This window comes from Diabrotica undecimpunctata, chromosome 7, assembly GCF_040954645.1.
Source record: "Diabrotica undecimpunctata isolate CICGRU chromosome 7, icDiaUnde3, whole genome shotgun sequence".
Taxonomy (NCBI): Eukaryota; Metazoa; Arthropoda; class Insecta; order Coleoptera; family Chrysomelidae; genus Diabrotica; species Diabrotica undecimpunctata.
In genome coordinates, this window is record NC_092809.1 from 36,829,029 (window position 1) to 36,854,804 (window position 25,776).

The 25,776-nt window shown below is 32.7% G+C and overlaps 1 protein-coding gene across 10 annotated transcripts in view; it reads left to right on the forward strand.

Moving 5' to 3' along the window:
* Positions 1–25,776, forward strand: part of rg (A kinase anchor protein rugose) — a 742,603-nt gene that overhangs the window by 265,995 nt on the left and 450,832 nt on the right. For all 10 annotated transcript variants that reach the window (XM_072537071.1, XM_072537077.1, XM_072537078.1 and 7 more), the window contains 4 exons: positions 8,687–9,430; positions 9,779–10,102; positions 10,610–10,730; positions 14,366–14,502. In XM_072537071.1, the coding sequence (XP_072393172.1) occupies positions 8,687–9,430; positions 9,779–10,102; positions 10,610–10,730; positions 14,366–14,502 (1,326 nt within the window). The remainder of the gene's footprint in view (positions 1–8,686; positions 9,431–9,778; positions 10,103–10,609; positions 10,731–14,365; positions 14,503–25,776) is intronic.

The following is a 25,776-nucleotide window of genomic DNA, read 5'->3' on the forward strand; positions in this document are numbered from 1 at the left end:
AAATACATTGATAATAGGGTGCCAGTCAAAAAGTAGCCGCAAATATTTTGAATTCAATTAATAGTAATTAGTTTTTGACAAATATTTTATTTCGTTCATTTATTTTTTAAATAAAATACGCTGCTCATGATGTATATGCGTGTTTTTATATCAAATTAAAGCTAATTGTTTTCTTAATATGGTGATATATGACCTGAGAAACAAGGTCGAAAATTGTGTCAGCTATTAAAAACGCAAGTTATCAAAGACAAAGTAAAATAGAGTTAGGGCGCAACGACACTGGTTTGAAAAGTGATAATATGTCTATTATATATATATATATATATATATATATATATATATATATATATATATATCGACGCATGCTTTAAAAAACTCACACAACACACTTCAAACCAGTAGCGTTCCGCGCTATTTGTCTTTGACTTTATCTTTGATAATTCGCGTTTGTAACAGATGGCAACCCTAATTTTTTCACAGGCAAACTTTATCATCATATTATGAAAAAAATTAGCTTTAATTTGATATAAAAAACATGAATATACATCAGGAGCAGTGTATTTTATTTAAAAAAATATAGAAATAAAAAATAAAATTTTTGTCAAAAATTAGATTCTATTAATTGAATTAAAAGTATTTGCGGCCACTTTTTGACTGGTCACCTATTGTATTCTCCCAATTTTAATGTATGCAAAAATATGAGTTTGATTAACTCCGTTATGAACGTAGTGATCCTGGTGCGGGATCTTAGGCTATTATTTTTGCAGTAATTTATAAATGTTAATAATTTTATTTTTTGCATAATAACATGTAATATAACTACTTGACATTATGAGTTTTAATCTGGGACATATTCAAATTCTTGTTATAAAATTAGCTCCCGGAGACACTTCTATGACACTTAAACCAACTTTAAAAAGTTCCCGTCTGGGCTATATATGTAGGTATATTTATCAGTAATATAGTTGTAGATGAAAAAGTTTGATCAAAACTTAGCGTGGTAACATTTTTGCGTTACTAACAATTTGTGGATCATCACTTTGGTTTGATTATACAACTTAACACAAATTTTTGCTTCAAATATATGCAACTTACAATACAGATCATTACGTATTAATTTGTATCGGTATCAATGACTTTGTTCTACTTATATAACTGTAAAAACGTTGGGGAATATATTTAATTACCTGCATGACTTTATTAATGCACCCGTAGTAGTTTTCTACAGTAGATGCTAGTATTTATATAAAAAATTACTTCTATTAGGATTAAACACTACATCCCTGCTTTATTTACACATTTACATAATTTTTGTGAATATTCACACCCTTTTAGGCTTTGTACCTAACAATTACTAAAGCTTTGTACCTTACTATTAGCAATCAACTATAGTTTCAACTGTTTGTTTTGGATATTTTTGCTGAATATTATTGTTTTTGACACATACGTCTTTGCACATATAAATATAATCAATGAAGTCCAACAAATATACCTATGTTTAATAAAAATGATATAAGGTTGACTGTTCGAATATATGAACTTTACAAATAAAAGGCAGATATCGAGCACAGTTTTTTTATTAAATCTTGCCCAAGTACTTTCTCTCTCAGAGCATCTTTAGGGGCATTTCGTAATAAATACTGGCTATCCAGCACATCATTAAATGTTCTAAACATTTAAATACATCTGCACAAAAGCTAACACCAGACAAAGAACAAACACTTTAAAAATTGTTTGAATGCTACAGTGTTGACAACGGCAGGAGACAGTCATTCTGTCTGTATGTTTATTCAAAGTATTCTTGTCTGACACATTCTTTAGGGATACATTCTTTCTTTTTTATCTCTGCATATATTATCTATATGTATCTCTCTTTCGCTCTCTACGTATCTCTCTTTATTTTTCTCTTTGTCTCTCTATACCTCTGCATCTTTCTTTTGGTCTGTATATATGACTGAATTGTTTTCTTTTCTAGTCGGACGTGTTTTATAATATACACAGTCGATTAAGTTAGTTAATAAAGTTCGATAAATCTATGTTTATCTAAAGTATTCATTAAGACATGTCTGAGGCTATATCTTCGGGTACATTATTTCTTTTTTATCTCTCTGTATCTCACGTTCTATCTCGCTCTCTTCCTATTTTTCTGCGTCTCTCTTCGTCTTTGAGAATTTAAAACTCGATATGGTTCCGTTCGAATTCGGGGTCTCAATTTGCCTACTCCCCTTACTCATGGCGTACCAGTATCTTGTTATGTAGAAATACAAGAACCCTCTAACGCCACTGAGGTCTCTATCTGCCTACTCCTCAGTGTCGAGTGACGACGGTCTTGCCCTGTGTAGCTACTTTCATACTCTCAGTATGCGCGGGAACGGTCTGAGCGAGATAGGTTAGGGCGGGGGTCGCCGAAGCAGCGGTCGCCATGTTGCCAGCAGTCTTTTAGCGTCATCGCGCGTGTTTAAACTGTTAGGCTGTTGTTCAATTTCGATAGCTTCTTCTCCTTCTTCGTGCGACTAGGACCTTCTTCTCCTGTTTGTCTGCCTCTTTTTCTGTTTCAGTCGTTGTTGACTGTACATTATCTTTCCACCTTTTTGGCGGCCTTCCAACGGGTCTTCTGCTATACAGCTTGTTGTTTTTACAGATGTTCGCTAATCTATGTGGTCCCATTCGGTTTACATGTTCGTTCCAATTTCGATAGCTTCACGAATAATTCTCGATATTAGGAAGCGGATGAGAGCGTTGGTTTTTGCTTTTTCGAAATCTTTTTTGTGGCCTGTTTGAATAATATGATGTTGTGCTAGGGCTGAAGTAGTATCGGAATGTGTTACAGATATAGAATGTTCGTAAATACGGTAATGGATTTGTCGGTTTGTCTGTCCTATGTATAAACGTGGGCAACTGGAACAAGGTATCTCGTAGACACCATGGTCTTTATTGGGGATTTGGTCTTTTATGGATCTGACGAGATTGGACAACATGAAGTGAATAGTGAAGATGGTTTTAATGTTCAGAGGATTAAGAGTTCTACTGATCTTGTCAGTGCTACCTTTGATAAAAGGTAAAACGTTTTTAGGTTGATCAGGCGGCAAGGTTTTTTTTTTTGGATGAAATGGGGTTTAGATATTTTTCGATGCTCCTATCGAGTTTTAAATTCCCAACGCTGTTCTTCCCGAGTAGTAGTAGTCTTAGTACTTTTCATATATATATATATATATATATATATATATATATATATATATATATATATATACAGTGTGACCCATTTAGATTGGAAACACCTCTATAAAATTTGAAGTTGTTAACCGATTTTAACCAAATTTTTTTTTAATGTCATGTAATAAAAGGTCTATTGCGGGACAAAATATGAAATATTTAGTTAAATTTTCAGGGCATTCTACGATACTTTTTCTTCGTCGAAAATGGAAAATTTGTATCAGCGATTTTTTTATTAAAAAAATTTCTACGCCACTGGATTTAGAGTGGCTTCAAATAGCTATGACACAAATTTCATTAAGATATATTTATTAATTACAAACTTATGACAACTTAAAATTTTTAAACTCACTAAGAAAAAAACACTCTGTATTAACGTTAAAAAAACACTCTGTATTAACAGAAACATGGAAACATAATTTTAGTTTAATCCTAGTTGCCTCTACCAATCCACCATCTAATTGGATACATTTAGATGGTGGAGCGTAGCGTTTATGAATATTTCTTATTACATTTCTTAGTTGTTGGGGAGTAATTTCTGCACATGCCTGTCGAATTCTTGCACGGGTTCGTTTACGTCTCTTGCACGGGTTTGGTATACTTTTTGTTTGATAACTCCTCAGAGAAAGAAGTCTAAAATTGTGAGATCTGGAGATCTGGGTGGCCAATCTATCAATGGACTACCCCGGCCTATCCAACGGTTCGGAAAATTTTCATTTATCCATTGCTTCACGGTTCTGGCGTAATGAATAGAACACCCATCCAACTGGATATACAAATTTAATCGTTCATTAATTGGGAGCTCATGAATAGCATCTCACAAGTCGGTGTATAAAAATTCTAAAAAGTTCTGTGAGTTCAAGTTTTCTTCAAAAAAGAAAGGACCAATAACTCGCTCGTTCAGTAAACCACACCAGACATTGATTTTTTGAGAATACTGGCTTTTACAGTTTATTACCCAATGGGGATTATCTGCTGTCCAATAGCGACAATTCTGTGATGATACTACTCCATTTGTAGTGAAAGTGGCTTCGTCGGTAAACAACACGTTTTTAGAAAATTTATATTGTTTAAATATTCCCCTTGGGCCCATAAACAATATTCTAAACGTTTTGCTTCGTCGCCTTCTTGTAATGTGTGTAAGAATTTTGGTTTGAAAGGTTTAATATTATTTACCTTAAGACATCGTCGAATACTCTCTCGAGGCACATTCAAATATAAACTGGCATTCATTAAACTGGCAATAACCCTATTATTTCTGAAATGATCTAAAATTATTTGATAATTTCCTCTTCTTCTTTGTAATGGGTTATTTTTTAAAATTAGTTTTGATACTGCACCATATTCATTAAATATTCTATTTATTTTGTTTACCGTACCGCAGCTAATATTAGGACGATCCACATGTCTGTCATTAAATATTGTACAAACTTCCCTGGCACTTCTATCGTTATCTCCCAAAAGAATAATTTCAATTTTTTCTCTCAAACTTAATCTTGCAGCCATGACACAAACTATTATTAAAAGAATTTGAAGTAAATATTGTTGCAGATATTATGCATAAATTTATGCTAGCACTGAAATTTGTATGACACAAATAATGTCAACAGTAATATCGTTGTCATGGCAACTGAGATTTAAGTTGTAGCATGTAAAGTTAATAATAATGTAAGTGCATTACTTGCATTAAATTTTTATGCTATTTTAAACATTTTTTTGTCTAGTAGTGGTTTATTATTAAAATTATTTGAAAAATAATTAGTTTTATGGTTATCTATTGATACAGGGTGTTCTTTTTTGACTCGTAGCTTAGTGAGTTTTAAAATTTTAAGTTGTTATAACTTCGTTATTAATAAATATATTTTAATAAAATTTTTGTCATAGCTATTTGAAGCCACTGTAAATCCAGTGGCGTAGAAATTTTTTTAATAAAAAAATCGCTAATACAAATTCTCTATTTTCGACGGAGAAAAAGTATCGTAGACTGCCCTGAAAATTTAATTAAATATTTCATATTTTGTCCCGCAATAGACCTGTTATTACATGACATTAAAAAAAAAATTGGTTAAAATCGGTTAACAACTTCAAATTTTATAGAGGTGTTTCCAATCTAAATGGGTCACACTGTATATATATATATATATATATATATATATATATATATATATATATATATATATATATGTATATATATATATATATATATATATATATATATATATATATATATATATATTATTGACTGGTTTTCAGCTTTCTCTCTCTATATATCTCTATATATCTGTATCTGTTTTTCGGTCCATATATATCATAGGAGGGCCAGATAACTCAGGCGGTAGAGTGTGTAACTATCACGCAGAAGATCCCCAGCCAGCGCCGGTAAAAATATCTAGAAATTTTTAAAATATCTTCAGGAGGCAGGTCGGCTCAGCCTGAATATAATGAGTCTTCTTCTTTATGTACCGCGTCCGCTTTTAGGCCATCATCATGTTTATAATTTCCTGAAACCGTTCTCTATCAGCTGCTGCGCGAAATAATTCTTCTATTGTGGTACTACACCATTTTCTAATATTACGCAGCCATGAAAGTTTCTTTCGACCAATCCATCTCTTTCCTTCCACTTTTCCTTGTATTATAAGGCGAAGTAAATGGTATTTTGGGTCTTCTAATTTCTTCTCTTTATGATATTTGTGAGCAAGCCTTCCGAATTCATCATTTTAATAATATCTTTATTGGAGGTGTCCGAAACCTATGATATTTTTAGGATCTGTCGATAGCACCACATTTCGAATGCTACTAATTTGTTCGCACCACGAAAGCATCGTGGTTTTTAATGTCCATGTCTCACAACCGTATAATAGGATAGATCACACAGAACAGTTCAGGACCTTCTTGCGAATATGTATCGCCAGGTTTCTGTTACATAAAACTCGTTTCCAGGTCATAAAAGCCTTACGTGATATTTCGATCCTGGTTATTATCTGTTTATCAGAGACACAATTTACATGTAATCATCTGCCGAGGTATTTAAAATGGTTTATGCGTTCTATCTCCTTTCCATTAAGCGAAAGCAAAGCTTAATCTATATTAATCTTTTCAACCGCCATCAACTTTGTCTTTGAAATGTTAATTTTAAGGCCTTTCCGATAACTTGCTTCACTAACTAGATTTACTAATATTTGGAGATTTTGTAAATTTTCTGTAAGAATGGCTGTATCGTCAGCGTAACTGATGTTGTTGATTACTTCTCTGCCTAGTCTTACTCACTCTTGTCTATCATACGAAGCCTTCCTAATGATTGTTTCAGAGTACAGATTAAAAAGACTGGACGACATAAGACAACCCTGTCGTACTCCACGTTTAATGGGTAGTTTTTCAGTACGACTGTCTCCAATTTGGATAGAGGCTACTGGATTGTAATATAAGTATTTTAGCAGTCTTATATCCTAGAGGTCAAGTCCTGTTTCCCGCAGGCAATTGAAATGTGTAGTATGTTGTACTCGGTTGAATGCCTTTTCTAAGTCGATGAAACAAACATAAACGTTCTTTCGGAATTCACAGCTTTTTGCAGATCTCCCTTTGTCTGCATCTCTTTTCTATCCCTACATATCTTGATGTATCGCTCTTTCTATATCTATATCTCTCTTTCCGTCTCTATATGCCTCTTTAGGTCTCTGTGTCTCACCGTAACTGTCTATCTCTTCTTCTACCCGGCCTTTACTCATCGACACTGTATAGGTCTCTTCTAATTATTTTTTCATATTTTCGTTTGGGGCAGTCTGAACTCATTATTGAACTTTTCTTATTCTCTCTTCTGCATTATTTTCTCTGAAATGACAAATTAATAGTCTATGTGTTTACCTATCCGATAAGCGTTGAGCTATTTTACTAAAACCAGTTCAAGTAGCCGTCAGCTGGAAAAGCCAATACCATGCTTCCTTAGTATTTCCAAATCTTGCTGGAAAGCTGTTGATGGGTGATATTCCTAACAAAGTGTATCGTGAACAGTGTCAGCACAAGGCGTTTGAAACAATACGAAAATTACTATAAAATTATATCAGTAGTAAAAAGAAAAAAGAGGTTAATCTTTGTATATGGGTATATTTTATAAAAACCCTTAAAGGGCTACATTAAAAACACGAACGTTTTCGGAACAACAGTTCCATCATCAGGTTAAAATACAGGTTACCATGCCTGAGCCACCAAAATATTTGGGTAAAAACCCTTTAAAATATATTATGTTACCAAAGATTGTACATGATGTTGATAATATTATTTGATGTTTAATATTTTAATTAAATTTTACTTTAGGTAACATACACCCATGCTTTTAGTGAGTTCCAGTGTCCGGAGAGTAAACCTCTTCAAACGGACTTCAGCTGGTAACGCTATATGGGTATATTTTATAAAATATCTCTAGCAACAGAGATGGAATGCCTGCGAAGATGCTGCAGAGTAACAAGAATGGATAGGAGAAGTAATGACGAAATAAAGCAAAGAACATGAATAGAAACAGACATACTAACATATATAGAACAAAAAAGACTAAAGTGGTATGGACATGTAAGAAGAACTAGCGAGAGCAGATGGATAAAGAGAATAACCGAATGGAGCCCCATAGGAAGGAGGAAAAGAGGACGACCCCGAAAATCCTGGAGGAACGAAGTAGACGACGCCATGAGTAAGAGAGGACTAAACGATGGAGAATGGAACAACAGAGAGAGATGGAAACGGTTGAGCGAGGGAAGGCAGTGAATACTGTAGAATCCCTAAATATATATATATATATATATATATATATATATATATATATATATATATATATATATATATATATATATATATATATATATATATATATATATATATTATAAAATATACCCATATACAAAGATTAACCTCTTTTTGTGATACGTGGTATACAGCCAGCTGCAGGAATTATTTTCTTTGTGGATTTTATATCAGTAGTGTTGGTTGCTTATATTTAAGGGTATATTTATTCTTCTCACGTTTTCCGGTATTCTTTGCAACTGCTCACAGTTTCTCAGAACGCTTTAACTGAATATATGTTCAGAAGTATATATAAATACAGTGAAAACAAAAACCAAATTAAGAACTTTGATAGGTCATAGCTGTAGTAGCGTATGGAATTTGGTTGGCATTGTTAAAAGTAGTTGCCAAAACATAACAAAATTACCGACAGAGGAATTTATTGTGATATAATCGCTAATCCTTTATTGTTGTAGGAACTGTTGATGTATTACTACAAAAAAATTTGTCCATCAAAGATGCTTGATTTTTGTTAACCATTATAGAATTTGCCCATCTAATATTTTATCACTCAGCATACAACGCTTGCTTCTCTATTATTTTATTATTTTTTCCCCAAATAATGGTAACAAGTAGCATGATATGTTTTGCCATCAACCAAATTTTTTGCTAAATAATAACACAACGAACGTAACTTTTACAGAGCTCCGATTCAGTGGAAGATATCAACTCTGTTCATTCAGTCGATACTAATAATCTCGGTTCCAACATCGAGACTCACTTAGACGATAACGACAAAGTGAACGCGGATGAAAACTGGACCGACATCAACCTGAACGAAGACGGGGATGTCAAAGAAGAAACTAGGAACTTGCAGAATATATCCCACTCTCATTCCCCGTTAGATATCGAAGGGAATATATCTTCGGAACGAGGAGAAAAACATCATTCGGAGATATCCGTAGTGCGAGTACCTGACGGGATAATTCAGACTCCAGTTCAAATGAGACCCGATGAGTTACCTGTTAGTAATTTGGTTGACCACATATCGATACCAACGCCCTCCAGGGAAGCTTCATTAACACAGAAACTGGAAATGGCTTTGGGTTCTGTATGTCCTCTGCTCAGAGAAATTATGGTAGATTTCGCTCCTTTTCTGTCCAAAACCTTGGTAGGCTCCCACGGCCAGGAATTGCTGATGGAAGGAAAAGGTTTGACTACCTTCAAGAACAGCAACTCTGTCGTCGAGTTGGTTATGTTGCTTTGTTCGCAAGAATGGCAGAATTCCCTGCAAAAACATGCTGGACTCGCCTTTATAGAACTAATAAATGAAGGAAGACTCCTTTCCCATGCGATGAAAGATCATATTGTTCGGGTTGCTAATGAAGCTGAATTCATACTGAACAGGATGAGGGCCGATGATGTTCTTAAACATGCTGATTTTGAGGTAAGTAAAACTTTCATACAAATACTTTCCGTGTATAAACGAAAATTATACAATTATTTCCTAGTGCCATTTTGTTACTGTTCATATGTCTTAATTGTCTCCATTTCTTCCTTTTTAAAATATAAACCATTGCGTGGACACCACTATTATTGTTTATACGAACATTTTCTTTTAGATCCTAGAAAATAAGAAAAAAATCGTTGAGTGAATTTTGTCTCCAGTTTATATGTATATGGAACAGTATCCATCCTTGCGTAATCCCATAACATACGTGTATTTCCTCTATTTCACATATTGCTACTCTTTTATCTTTAACGAATTGTTGCTTATAATTTGCGCCTTTTTTAGTCACAATGTGCCCAGACTCTACTGGACCGCAAAGAAGAAGAGCGAATGTGTGACCACCTCATTACGTCAGCCAGACGCCGCGACAACGTCACTGCCAGTAAACTTTTAGAAAAAGTTAGAAACATAATGTCCAATAAACATGGCGCTTGGGGTTACATGGATGCCGTAGAGTCATCTTTGAACGAATTTTGGAAACTAGACGCATGGGAGGACGACGCGAGGCGAAGGAAACGATTTGTGCATAATCCCTTGGGAACCACACATCCCGAAGCTAGTTTGAAGGCTGCAATTGAACATGGAGCTCCTGAGGACGCCATTCTTCAGGTAAATATTACGTAACCACTTATAACAGTTACAGGAACATTATTCTGTGTATTTTAAAGTTCTTAAAGTTATTTAACAGAAGAAATAAACGTGTACACTGATATAGGATGAATTCAAATTCAAAATAATAATTGATAATAGTGTAAGATGTAAGGATAACTGCCACAACCAAAATTATTTGCAAATAAGTTACCAATAGAGAACCTAAACTGGTAACAGGTATAAATGCAACCATTCTGTTAAGATGGGAAGTCCACAAAGAAAAAATGACACAAGAACGATCAGAGAAGAAACCCCGACATGTAGAAGACATCGAAATTCAGATTATTGCAAACAGAGGCTGAAGACAAATCTAATTAGAGTAAGGTAGTTGAAAAATAGCATGGACCACCATGGAATGTACGGCCGGGCAGGATCAGTAGTAGCAAAAAGATGTTAAAAGAAGAACATGAAATAGATTAGTTTTCAACTTCAACTAATAAATACTAAATTTATATGTTTTTGTAGGCTCGAGAAGAATTCCACGCGCATCTGGCAGCAAATAGAGGTCAGCAGCAAATGCAGAACGACCTTATGGACGACAATGAGCTGATGACAGACGATAGGGATTTGGACACTGATCTTAACGGTAAGTTATAATTATAAGCAATGCCAGTTCGCGTTAATATTCAGCAATTATAAGTTTTTTCTCTCCAAAAATCACTTTTTTTCAACGACTATAGATTTCAAAATCCAAACTAGAAATTTATGTTTAATTCGTCGTTTATCTTCAAAGTATGTTAAGTTGGGTTAAATCTACGAATTTCTAAGCTACTGTATATGTATATACGTTTGTTAAAACCAAACCAGGTTGTTTGGTTTTAAGATTTTATTGCATTAAGATCTGAATGAATTGCCAATTTTATATTTTTTCTGTTCAATTCGTTTCGTTTCGATTTAGCATAAGCAACCAACATTACATATAGGTTTTATCATTTTGTTGCACTAAATTTTTGGCATTAGTCAACTAACAATACGATTTTTACTATTTTTCTATTATACAGTTAAGTTTAATGGGTATTGCGGTTTATGTTGTCACTTATTTACGATTTTTTTATTTTTTAGTATTAAAGGTTTTTTATAAGTACAACATATTGTAGTTATTTCTCTACCGTAATCTATACTAAGTTCATTGTCTTACTCAACTAACAGTACACTTTTTACTAATTCTCTGTTGTATTTTGTCACTTCTATCACACTTGTCTAAAGCATTCAAGATTTTTATTTCTGTCATCGATTCTAGTTATTTTCCTACCAATTTTTAACCTAATATCACTGTTTCATATTATTTTCTTAAATAATTTCTACCTTAGATTAAAAAATCTTCTTTCAGTGTAAGGGTAAAATGCAGTTTATACATTTTATACATAAATTCATAAAAAAGGTTTAAAATATTTAGTTTGGAAGTAGTTATTGTCAATTTAATGTTTTCTTTTCAGAACATCGCTATTCTTTGTTGCGTTTCTGCTTTTATCTGATGTTGAAGGTTTTGATATTTCATTATCTATTTTATTTCTTTAATAAAGTCGTGTGGTGTCGACTATTTAGACAACAAACCAGACGTTTCGGTTTTATTTCTTGTATTAGGCAACCAACATTACACTGTTTGCTATTTTTTGTTATTTGCTTACCTTTAGTGTCTTTTTTTGTTTTATACTGATGCTTTTATCAGATATTCCATTAATCAGAGCCATATCAGTTATATTTAAACCAAATATTAATAACTGAATGGTTATACAGCCACATTTTTTAATTTAGTTAACTTAATTGTCTCGCTAATAAGTTGCTAAAGTATGTCAAGCTTTCTTCTCAGTTCAACGTAGTTTCTGGTATTTTCTTATTCCTTTTACTACTCAAAATTAATCTGTTATGATACTTCTTTAAATGAAAAAAAGTAATCACTTCCTTTAAATAATTTTAAACGCAAATTAAAAAATATTTCTTTAGGATATATAAATAAATGTGTTTTTTATATTTTCTTGTTAGGCAACCAAAATTACAAATATTTAATTATATTTCATTAATTTAAGTGTCATTTCCATTTTCTACCGATCAAAGATTTGATCCATCAGGGATATATTAGTTATATTTTAGTCAAATTTTAATTTTAAAACTGAATAGTAGTATAGCGATTTTATATATTTTAGTTTACACTTTTCTATATCTATATTAGTTATATCTTAATCAAAGGTAAATAACTGTATATTAGTACCACCGTTTTATTTATTTTAATTTACATTTTTGGCTTGCTAATAATGGTGCTTGATGCAGTGGTTCATGCTTTCTTTTATGTACAACATAGTTTTTGGTTTTTTTTTTAAGTTTTCCCACCCAAAATAATTTTATTATAATACTACTACCAAAGAATATAGACGCATATATGCGTGTATATTCTTTGCTACTACCTTGGATTTATTTGTTGTACTATTTTTTATATATTTTTTATATTAGGCAACCAATATTACACTTCTATCCTCTGTATCTGTATTATATACTCGGTTCGCTATCTCCAGTCCGAACTGTCTAGTGAATTTAGTAATTATTTTTTTGCGAAGTTAGTTACTTTTTGACAGACTCGAAGTGGCCGGAAATTACTATACAACCAAGTACACGTACTTATAGCCAATATTATTAGTAACCAAACTAAATAGTATATAAAATAGAACTTTACAAATTACCGACAATCAATATTTATTTATTTGCACCATATATAATAAATAGTTATGTTAAACTATAACAACTAAAATATATCTTTTAAATATATACTACCCAAAATTTTATGGGTTTAGTATACACTTCCACTATTTAGAATAATTCTTCTTTTTTCAAAGAAAGAAGTCTGCAATAGTAGTATACTTGAGCTATTAATACTGAGAAGTAGGAATTGTTGTGTTGTAGGTTTCCGACAATGAATCTGTCAAAATTTGCCCGAGCTAAGCGAATGGAGTATACCAAATTCTTTGTCTTAGGCAACCAATATGCATTATATATTAGTTTTTAATATTAGTTAAAACAACCAAATAATAATTTTGTAGTACAGCCATTTCGTTTATTTTGTTTTACATATTTTGCTTCACAATAAGTGCTCTTTAATTTAGTCATGGATGAAATTATCAAAAGCGTTAACAAAGAAAGGGGATAAATGATGGGGAACAAAGAAGTAAAAGTACTCTGATTTAACATAAGAGGAAAAGAATTTAATATGACAATCTCATCTCAGAAAACTAAAACCATAGTAATTAGCAAACCAACCAGATGTAAAATAGAAATTGATGGCATCAGTATTAAACAAGTAATGTAAATAAAATACCTTGGAATTACACTGTTCAGCTATGGAGACCTGGACACAAAAGTGAGAGATCAAGTACAAAAAACAAGTAGACTGGCAAGATGCCTTAATACCACTGCATGGCGAAACCGACATTAACATGAGATTAAGTCAAGAATATAAAGCCAGTGTAAGATCAATCATGACATACCTATGACTCAGAAACAAGACCAGACACAGTCACAACACAAAGGCTACTGGAAATAGCAGATATGAGAGTACTGAGAAGAATTACAGGAAATAAGCTGAAAGATCGAAAGAGAAGTGAAGACATTACAAGAAAATGTAACGCACAGTGTATAAACGAATGGACCCGAAATAGAAAAAAAGAATGGAATAACCACAAGAAGAAGAATAAATGGCTTAAGTAGTTTAAGTTTTCTTTTATTACAACTTAATTTTTGGATCTTTTTCCATTATATTTCCTACCCAAAATTATTCTTGGGTAATTAAATTTTGGTATTAGGTAACCAATATGACATTTCTGTATGCTGTATGCTGTATATACAGTACGGTCACTTTTGACCACTGCTCTTTTATTCCATCAACTTTATTTCTTGTTATTTTTGTATTATTTTGTCGCTTCTATCAGAGATTGGATCTATCAAGGCTATGATAGTTAGATTTTAACCAAATTTTAATAATTAATTAATTTGTACAAGCAAACTGTTTCTTTTGTCTTTACGTACAATTTTTTAAAATATATCATTTACACAAACCTTCTACTGGGAGTAGAACAAATACAACAAAAAAAGAATTATCTAATTTAATGCAGTCGTTCTGAAGTGATGTCCGTACAAACATTTCGGCGATTCAGTTTTATTAATATAGATTTAAATGTTTGTTTATTTCTTTAATGGTTTTTCGACACCATCGTCTCATTATGCTACTTTCAGGCCCCGTAAACATCAGCACCAAAGCCAAACTCATCGCCCCAGGCATAGTAACTCCAGGAATGGTTTCAATCACGTCTGCGGAGCTATACTTCGAAGTTGACGAGGACGACGACGAGTTCAAGAAGGCAGATAGTGAGGTAAGTCGAAAAATTGATTTAAAAGTGCCTAGAAATATTTTATATTACTGTATCTGTTAAATTTGTATTATTTTGAAGTAGCAAACACAGAAATAGTCTGTATATAATGGAATAGGAGACTATGCTGTTTAAAATTATGTATGAATAGACGAAAATGGAATTTGGTTTACTAAATCATCATCACACAAATGTTAACCTCATGCCGTCATAATTCTAAAGCTTTCAGTTTATGTGTAATGGCTCTCTTCAGTATCGATGCTTGCACTTCATAAAATATCACAAAAAGTACGGTCTGAACTGATATATAAATATATTTTTAATATTTAATTGTACTCTTTCCACCAATTTTTAGTAAAACGTCCCTAATGAAAGCATTTAGACCAGATATCGAGTCCTCTTGACGTTGGAGATTAACATAGAAAAACCCTGTCTATTTTGAGCTATTCTATACAGTTGTTTCGCTCTTCTTATCCCGGTCCATTCTCTGATATTGTTTAACCAAGAGACTTACTTTCTACCAATTCCTCTTCGTCCTTCGATTTTTCCTATTATAATCAGTTGGAGAAGTATAGCGACTTTCCCGTAATATGTGTCCAAAATAAACGCAAAATAGATAAGACCATCACGATTACATTTCCATTTTCTGCTTTATACAAACAAAATTCTTTTTTTAGACAACCAACCTTACAGTATTTATTGTTTTTCCATAACTTGTTCAACTTGAATGTCTTTTTCGTTTTATACTTTTATTTGTAAAATTCATATATTCGAGCATTCAACCATATATTATTTTAAATTATTTACATGCCCACATGACCTCTTGTATTTCAAATAAGATAATTGTGGTAGTTATTAATTTATAAGTCATGGATTCGTTTGGAAATTAATTTTAACAATAAAACAATGAAAACTTTTATTTTCAAAACTTCTACAAAGTTTATTATAAATTCTTATCACTACAGCTGTTTCGGCAGAGTGCCTTTCTCAAGTGATCCATTTTTAGTATGTGTTTATACTTTATAGTCTTCAACTGAATAGGTTGAGGGGAGAACTGTTTGTCTCAAGTTGGTCATTCAAAATTATGTCTGTATTTTTTAATTTGTTGATTTCTATAGATTGTAATAAAGAAAGCTTAAGGCCTTTTTGGATGTGGAGAATTTAAAATTTGTCGTTAAAAGAATGATTCTGGTCTAGAAGATGAAGTGCGTACGTAGAATCTGTTTGTATATTATTGAAAGCCTTTTATGTTGTGCTATACGTTTGCTAAAAGTTCTACCACTTTGACCGATGTAAGTTTTTGGGCAGTCGCCACAATTAAATTTGTATACACCACTATCTAAGTGCTTTTTCTTTTGTCTCTTGTTTAATATATTTACCCAAGTTGTTGTTTGTTCTAAAGGCTGGTGTTATTCTTTCTTTTTTATGTATTTGGCTATTTTTGTTGATATCTTGCCTGTATATGTAATCCAGCAGAAGGTACTGGGTTTTTTCTCTGGTGGTGGAAATACTAATTCCAGGGCTTTCTTATGCAGTTTTTCATTTAAAATTTGATTTATTGTTTGTTCGTTGTACCCATTGTTTACTGCTATTTGCTTAATGATAGTTAATTCTATCTCAAAGTTGTTTTTTGATATTGAAATTTCTATTAAAATTGGCAACCTACCATAGCATGTTACATAGATACAACATTATCCAACATAGTCTATCGTATTCCTTGTGGAAGTTGCAACAAACAATATATGGCCAAATTAACAGACACCTAAAAAGTCGTATCACTTCCCACAAGAGTGCCTTCGAGATGGCATTTATCACTCAAATGGATAATTTAATAAATAAGAAATTAGATGTCGAGCATCTGAGTGAGATTAATGCTTATTTACTACACCTTGAAAAACAAACATTATAAATAAACACACATATTTAATAAATAATTAACATAACACAAAAGTTAATATTAAATTTTCCAACTAAAACTCAACTTGTACAGTAAATCTCAATCAAATAAACCACTATGACATCAACGACATGGAAGTAATAATTATCTTCTCACATAAAACAATCAGAAATGTAATGACAGTCGTTCAACTAAATGTTTTTGTTTTGTTTTTAATTTTTATTGTTTGTCCTTATATGTTAAATGTGAAAGTAAATTATACAAACTTTTTAAACTAAATGTTACATGTCGAATCTAGCTGCAATCCACATTGCATCCATAAAGCATTATACTTGATCTTAATAAAAATCACACTGCCGTTAACGTCAATCAAATAAGATATAAAATACCAAATAATTTACACATTGTACCATGATTGTAGCTCTCATCTGATGATTCCATTGAAAATTGGCGAAATATAATGAAGTGTTGAACAGAGTACACTTGACTTTTAATCATATATAAGTATAATATATATATATATATATATATATATATATATATATATATATATATATATATATATATATATATATATATATATATATATATAATAACTAATATAAACTCAGTTTTTCTTGGGTTTAGGTTAAATAAGTAATATTAAATTTGGAACTAGATTTTATTGTGCCATTGAAATCAAGGTTTCGGCAGGTAATTCTTGCCTTTTTGAAGATCCTAAAATATACAAGATTGAGAACAAAAAGTTATTGTAAAGTATATGAAATTTTACCAAACGTAAAGCGTAATATAACACCACTTGAGTGATGTCAAATTAACATCAAATAATTGTTTCGTCAAAATTATAATTAGTGGTGTAGTTTGAAATCGTAATATGTTTAATTTTTAGTAAACAGTAAGTTTTTTTTTTGTTTATATTAGTTTTATTTAAATATAATGCCTTTTTTGAATAGTTGCCAGGAAAATGGGCATAGCCATGTTAATCGCGAATATCCGGAACAGATAGACACTGTAAGCAGAAGATGCATTTGAAAAATATTTTAAGAGCATGAGTCTTCAAGCAATTGTACAAAATTCATCGCAATGTCTAGCTTTCGGTTGTTTCAGTATTGTAGCGAAGGTATAGCTCTTTTTGCTCCTACAAAACCTATTGAAGAATTTTTAAGTATGATACTGCCTGACAATCGAATGTACCGTGAATATATCTCCGAGAAACTCCCACTTTATCTCTCTCTGCTTTTATTGGCCTTTTTGCACCCAAAATTGAACATAGTTAATTCCTGTATCTTGTTTGCTGTTCTAAGCTACGTTTCACCCGGTATATTTTTGTAGGTCACCTTGTTATATCGATATGAGTCCTCCTTTTCTTCTTTTTCTGTGCCAAGGTCTTCATTTTATGATTTTTTCTTTCCATCTTTCCTCTTTTATTTTTGCAATGTGTTCTACGTTGTCACAACTTAGTTTTGTAATTCTTTCTGTTGCATCAGTTACTTTTGTTTACTTTCTGAGTTCTTCATTTCTAATTCTGCCTCTAGGAGTAAGTCTTACCATTTTTCTTGGACAACTTCTTTTTTGTTTACTATTTGTTTTGTTAATATCCAAGTTTGTTCCCCGTACGTGATCACTTGAAATACACATTGATCGAACAACCTTGTTTTCAAATGTTGGGTAGTTTTTCTTAGGTATTTGTTTTGACTTCTTGGTTTATTAACTTTTCATTCGTATAATTTCTTGCAGAAATTTCATACGATTGGTAGGTACTCATCCTTATTTCTGGGTTCTTTACCTGTATCATGTTTCAACACTATTATCTCTCTTCTTCCTTCCTTTTTTTTCTCAAACATTTCTTAATTTTGTTCTGTTATATGGCTTCTTCCACTTGCTGTTGATATAATGTGTGCATATCTCTTCTAATTGTTAGTATAGTTTTTATTTTAATTTTGTTTTCTGTTTTCCCTCTCTGCATAGTGATTTTCTCTTTTCTATTTCTTTTGTTTGTGTTTGTAACTTACTTTGTTTTGTATTAGAAATTTCTATGGCTGTTTCTTTCATGCGTTTTGTTAGTTTTTTCGTCAAATCTTTTATGTCGTCTGTAATTTATCTCTAAGTTTCGTTATAATAGTTGTTTGTTTGTCAAAGATGTTTCCAATAATATTCTTCCTATAACCACTGACTACTTCTCAACCATATTTAGTTACTTTTGCTGTAGGAATCACTACGATCGCGCGTAAATCAACCAACTTACTTTTTAACAATCGAACTAACTTCGCACTCATCTCAAAACTATGTAGTTAGAATTTAAACAATTTCAACCAGCTCTCGTTGAACCGCAGGTAAAATACCTCCTGCGCGTCTCCCACTAAATCATAATAATTTTGACAAAATACCCCTAATCAGTTTCTCTCTTCTCAAGCGAACCTTTCAATTAATTTTAATTTATGACTAGCTGACCAAATATAAAAACAAATGTCCGAAGGAAAAAGCTTTCTCGTATTTAAATGTGATTTATGATATACGGTTGAGGGTATGTTGGTTTTAATTTAGTTGATCAGTTAATTGTTTGGTTTGAATCGTGTTAGACGATTCCAAACTTAACAATTAACCTTAGTACAACATGTAATCAATTAATAAATGTATCCTAATATTATATAGAGCATTTAGTTAAGCGCTCCCTAACTTTAAATTTAAATATAAAAATGACTGAGATAAATATGTCTATGGAATGATGGAATATGGAATAATGGAATCGGTCAAATGTACGCCACGGCATAGCTGGATCGCACGCATTCGAAATGTCCAAATCCATGATTTTGGCGCATAAATAGGATCAATTTGACTGATGGCATGGGTTATGTTGCCTTGGAGGATCCCTGGGGTGTGTGGCTTATTCGTATAGACTTGTATTCACATAAAAAACCTCACAAGAAGGAATTAAAAAGAAGGAATCGAACAGGGTCAAATCGAACGACCTCGTGCCCAGTTCACATCAGCTCCACATGAGATGACCATTTAAATCTCTTGTGCAGAATGTCCAATGTGACAGAAGCTATGTGGTATTTCAACACTGTCGTGTTGAAACCATATGTTATATCATCCATTTTAAGCCAATAGAAGATGGCAAAGAAATATGGACCTCTGACGCCGCCATTAGATCTATATAAATGGGTATCATTCCAAATTCGACAGTTCCTGTTTTTTGACGTACCCGTTGTACAAATGTAAATTCTATAAGAGAAACACTTGTTCATAATTGTTTATTTAGGTGCTGGTATTTTTATACGAAAATAAGTTATATGTAAAATTTATCAATTAATATCAATATTGGTGTATGCAATCAAATTACGGTACCTGTGATGTTAAACTAACACTTCTGCTTCTTCCACAGTGCACTGGGGGAACTCAGGGGGCAGAATCTTCTTAAAGTTGCGTAGTTAAATTTACACAAAAAACTGTGGAGTGTTTATCGCGCTGATCTATACAAGACTGTGACTGAGGTGCGTGTCGTCTCGTAGCTTCGCTTCCCTTAACTTAAGTCTCATAGGGGCGTTGTGTACAGGGCCGTATCATGGTTACGTATATAAGACATACACACGTCAATTAAAGAATTAAATATAAAATAAAATAATAAGAAACACTTAATAAAAAATAAGAATATGTGTGGAGGGACGTAACACCCGTTGTTGTCGTTTTTTATGAAAATTAGCAGTTTTTGCTCCAAGTTACGAATAAAAATTCGCCAAGTTTTGGTTTGTGAAAGGCCGAGTTGTTGTGAGCGACGTGAAATCGACTGCTTCGGATTTTCATGCTCATTCTTCCTTACAGCACAATGTTTTAGGTAGATCTAGCGTTCTAGCGGTTTGTTGTTTAATGAGTATAGAGAGTTGTTTTCTTACCACTGACGACAAAGGCCAACCTCTACCAGCATCAAGAAAGGTCATGTCTGATTTTCCCCATAGCCAACACCGCCCATTCTTAGCAAAATCGGTATTAGCATTCCAATTACAAGATCGTTTTCACGTCCCAGATGGAATTTCAGGAAAGCTAACTGGTTGCTTTCTCTAGTAATCTTGATAAATGCTTGGGTTGGATTCCACCAAGAAGCATAAACTACGAGAGATTGACAGGAGCAATAATAACATTAGCAAAAGCAACAATTCCTAGAGGGTCCGCAAAGAATATATTCCTGGATGGTCTGAGGAGAGCGAAATACTGTTTGAAAAATTCCGTGAAGACGAAAGGCAGGAAATTGCAGACGAATTACTCTACAGCATTGATACCGCTAGGCGTAAGAAATGGACTGAGCCAGTTGAAAATCTGGATTTTAAAAACTCGAGTAGACAAGCTTAATCTCTGCTTTACCACATGTTCTTCATAAATAATTATTTCCTTGACCTTGCTGACAATAGGTAGGTACTTACTGTAATCTCGTTTATTGCCTTCCTTGAAAATAGAAGTAACCAAAGCCCATTTCTAGTATGAAGGGAGATGAAAGGAGGTTAATACGTAAAATCCAAACGATGAGTTATTTCGTTGTGAATTAAATATTGTTTAATTGCTTCGGGGTGAAATCGATGTTATCAAATCAAGAGTCGTATCTAGACGTGGGCACATTATGTGATCAAGGTATGCTTAGGGTCATCTATGTAAACCTGGGAAAAATATAATAAAGATTCCGAGGATTCTTGATTCGAAGAACTTCAAAGACCGTCAAAGATTCAAAGACCGTCGGCTTTTTGAAGTAATAGTATTGAAACTTTAGATTAATATACCGGTAAATTTTTTTACTATTACCACTTAAAATGATAGATTCTTCAAATTCTGTTCTTAGGTTTAGCAAAGATTGTTTGACTCTTGACTTTGTTGGAAAAACTACGGTTAGTAAGAAAATCATCAAGGTAACCAGTACTGAGAACTGTTTGCCAAAATAGTTAGCAGGCAAAGCAGTTCTATGATGCTGTTAACAGTGTTATACAAACTGAGCCTCGTCCTACTCTTATAATATATTGTATAGAGTCTTTAATTAAGCGCTTACTATGCTTCTGATGCATAAATCTGCTGGTTCAATAAACAATTTATTTATTTAGCATATGGCTATATCACAGTTAAGTTTTGTATTTATAATACATTACAAAGATTAAGTTTTGTATTTATAATACATTACAAAGACTAAATAATAATAATTAATTTTTACAAACAAACATTTAGTTGACGAATATATTGAATTGACTCTTCGGTCGCAACTAAGAAATCGGACGGATTGGCACTGTAGATATTATTGGGCATTCTTCCACTAGATGTTTAACGGTTTTTCTTTCAGCACCACAATCGCAGTTTGGAGAGGGTATTTTGTCCCACCTAAAAAGTGAGTCGGAGCACCTGCCACAGTTTGTTCTGATTCTGTTCTGTTCTGTTCTATCGGTCAGTTATCTTTCAACTAAACTTCTTGTAGAATCTAGAGGGTTGTTTCTTGAACGAGGTCTATTTATATCTCTGCGAGTGATACGAACCTGGAAGCGGAGTACAGGATCAGCGTTAAGTTTTCTATACTCCCTGACAAGGGCATGCTCTCGCCGGGCGTGTGAGGGGCCTATATGGCTTAGTAGTACTGGTAGCCAGTAAGTTGGTGTGGCCTTTATTGTGCCCGATATATAAGTGTAGATATGTAATTTCTCCTTCAAGAAAATATAATCATCCAGCAACAGTACCAGCTTTATTAAGAGTCAATCAACGATCACAAATTTACTTGATTTTGTCAACGATTGGTCTCATCTTAAAACAATCGGCATCCTAATATGTATTACACCTAATTTCCTATTCCGAGTACGTGTTTTGAATGTCTACTAGATAAATCAGTAAAGCTCAGAGTTCCACAAAGATCAGTACTCTTTTCTTTCTGCACCATCGATCTTCCGCTCTGTATATCCATTAAGGTTTCCATTTACGCTAATGAAACCAAATTATTTGCAAATCTTAATATTAACCAACCAAAAATGAGTTTCACTAATGTCAGCAAAAATAATTCATTACCACCGTATTTTATTAATGAACTCGGTAGTCTCCCACAACGACTTTGGAGTGTAATTTCTGGAGTGTAAGTGTACTAATTTTCAAATAGTTCTATAAGATTTTTACGTAAAATCGATTATTTGTTCACAGGTAGTTTGGACTATTAGGAGCTTGCTCTGTTATTTGTTTTATAAAAGTAATATTAATAACTTTTTGGGTCCAGAAATAGAATTGAAGTATTTACTAATACTTTATTATTATATAAGTGTATAGAACTGAAACCGATTCGTAAAACAATTCCTTATCTACATTACCATACTATACATAAAAAACCAAACAATAACAGCATTCATGTTCACAAAACCATTGTCAACCATACAAGGAGCACATTGAAACTTCTCTGAATAGCTGAAATTATTTAACATGACGTTTCTGTGTATCTGCTCTTTTATAAAGCTTTCGTGTATACATTACACCGATAACGTCCATCTTTTCTTTCATAATAACTTGTAATAAATACGGTACAAACTCTTAATCCTTATAATCAGTGTGATTTAGCACGTTCCTGAGCAACACGTAACCGTGGGGGGCTTCGGGCAGCTCGCGTCTAGACGAATTCCTCGAAAACAGGACTGGTTTGGGGAAGAGTTTGCTAAAAATTTGCAATTATTATAAGATAATTCAAAAACAATGATTTATTTATAAAATTACATCTTTATTACGTTGGGAATAAGCTACAATTGTAAAAAACCTCTTTTGTCGTTCTCGATCTGAAACATTACCTTTTTTACATAGTATTCACCGTATGCCCCTTACGAAGCGTTGGTGTTGGGTTTTGCTTTTTTAGACATCGTCCCTAATAGTGCAACGTGAACATAGCCTCAAATGATCCTCCATGGAGCAAAATATTGGTGTTTGGCAATGTTGCCATGATCTTATAATAAATCGGGAAAGAACATGCGATATATATTTTTTATAATAAATCGGAAAAGAGCATGCGGTATATATTAATTTTAACACAACAGTACAATTCAGGTACATTGCAAAAACGATAAAGAAATGGTCATAAAATTTACATCTGGTGGACATCTGTTGCAATTTGCAACTGGTTCTGACTGTTTCAAATATATCCGCTAATCTATCGAAGGGCAATTGCCAAAAAAATTCTAATAAATAACTGCAATTAATATCGAAATAAACAAATATTTATTCGTTCCTGTTTTGTAGAAATTAAATAATTGCAAAATCCATAAGAGAATATAATAAAAATGTACGGTTGAGTTTACGGAAAGTACAAGCTGAATATAGCCGCAAATGTCAAAAATATTTCGGTTTGGCAGTGTTGGCATATTTTTATAATGCATATGTTGTATGCTTCAAATATAAAGAGATAAAGCTTTTAAAAAGTACATTTTGATTATACTATTTTATGAATTCTGCAATTTTTAATTTATATGAAGCAATAACGAGTAAATATTTGTCTCTTTCGAGATTAATTGTAAACAACTGTTGTAATCTGGCAACTACTAATTTGACGATTGCCAAATCTATCCCCTAATCTATCAATGACTAAACAACTATTAAAACTAATCTACAAAATAAAAGAACAAAACAGAATTCTTCAAGAATGGAGATCCTGATATCTTTCTGAAAAATAGGAGGCAAATTGGACCTGGAAAATTATAGAGGAATTAATTTATTAAACACAACACTAAAATTAACAACCAAAGTTAATAACAAATAAACTAAATGAAATGATAACACTTGCAGAAGAACAACAAGGTTTAAGGTCGGGAAGATCATGCACAGACGCATATCTATAGGGAGGTAAGTGCCAGATAAATCATAAATATGACAAACTAGCATATCTGACAAACATCAGAGATTGGACCCACACAAAAGGAAATGAATTAATTCATCAAGCCCAGAACAGAGAGAAATTTGCCATATTGATCGCCAACCTCAACAGAGAAGGCACTTAGGAGGAGGAGCATATCTATGTTTCGTGAACCTTAACAAGGCATTTGACCGGGCGAATTAAAGGTCCTTGTCCACGTATTGTACCCAAGAGAGATACCTCTAGGAATAATCAAAACGATAGAAAATATTGACCAAAACAACACCATAAAAGTAAAAGTAGAAGAAGAACTAGCTGACAATCGGATAATACAGGGAGATTCGCTGAGTCGTCTATTGTTGAACTTTATTATGGATAAAATAATAAAAAAAGTAAGAACTAAAAAAGGATACCAAATGGGAGAAAAACAACTCAAAATAATCTGCTATGCAGACGAAGCAATACTTTTCTCTCAAAGTGAAGACGATTTACAATGTATACTGCACCAATTTAATATAACCGCCAGAAAATTTTTTAACATATTAATTTAGCCCAAAAAAGACAAAATGCATGGTTCTTAACAGCCAATTTACTAAGATATAAATTGGAGCTGGAAGGTCAGATAATAGAACAAGTCATGGATTTTAAATATCTAGGCATCACATTATCTAGCTACAGAAAGCTCGAAACAGAAGTGGAAGATCAAGTGAATAGAGCAAACAGAGCCGCAGGTTGCCTTAATAAAAAAAATGTGGAGAAATAAAAATATTGAGAAAGAAATGAATGGCAGAATTTACAATACAGTCATCAGACTAATAATGACATATGCGGCAGAAACACGACCTGATATAGAGAGAACAAAAAGAATGTTAGAAACAGCAGAGATGAAAATTGATGGAAAATATGAAACAGAGCTAGAAATAGAAGATATACGGCGTGCAAGGTAGAGAACATCAAGCACTGAGTAAGAAATGGAAGAGTAAAATGGAACGATCATATAAGCCGAGTGAGCATAAAGCAAATAGAGTAGTAAAGACGGCAAGAGATGGTTCTCCAATAGGAAAATGATCAGGAGAAAGGCCACGAAAACGATGGTACGACAGCTTACTGGAGGCTCATTGAAAAACAGACAGAGTCGTGTCTACATACAAAAAAGAAGAGAATAAGGAGATTAAAAACCAGGAAGGAGTATTTGAAATACAGTCAAAATGTCTTCATTGTTGATATATATTTCTTTTAATCTTGAAATTATATGGTCTAAACATGAAATGAACGTTGATACTCTAAATTATTATTTAACTGAAGTTGTTTAATGATCTCTACAAGTCTCTCATTGTCTCTTATTAATTCTTGGAATTTAAAGCTCAGTACCAAAAATACGATAAGATAATTTAGAAGCAGAAATCAAGAGTTTTACAAAATCAATTTCGGAATGACACTATACCAAATAATATAAAGGAAGCCCTAGGAAAAAACATGAACATTAAAAACACAATAAGTTATCTTAAAGACTCAGGACTGTATCAATTATTGTAAT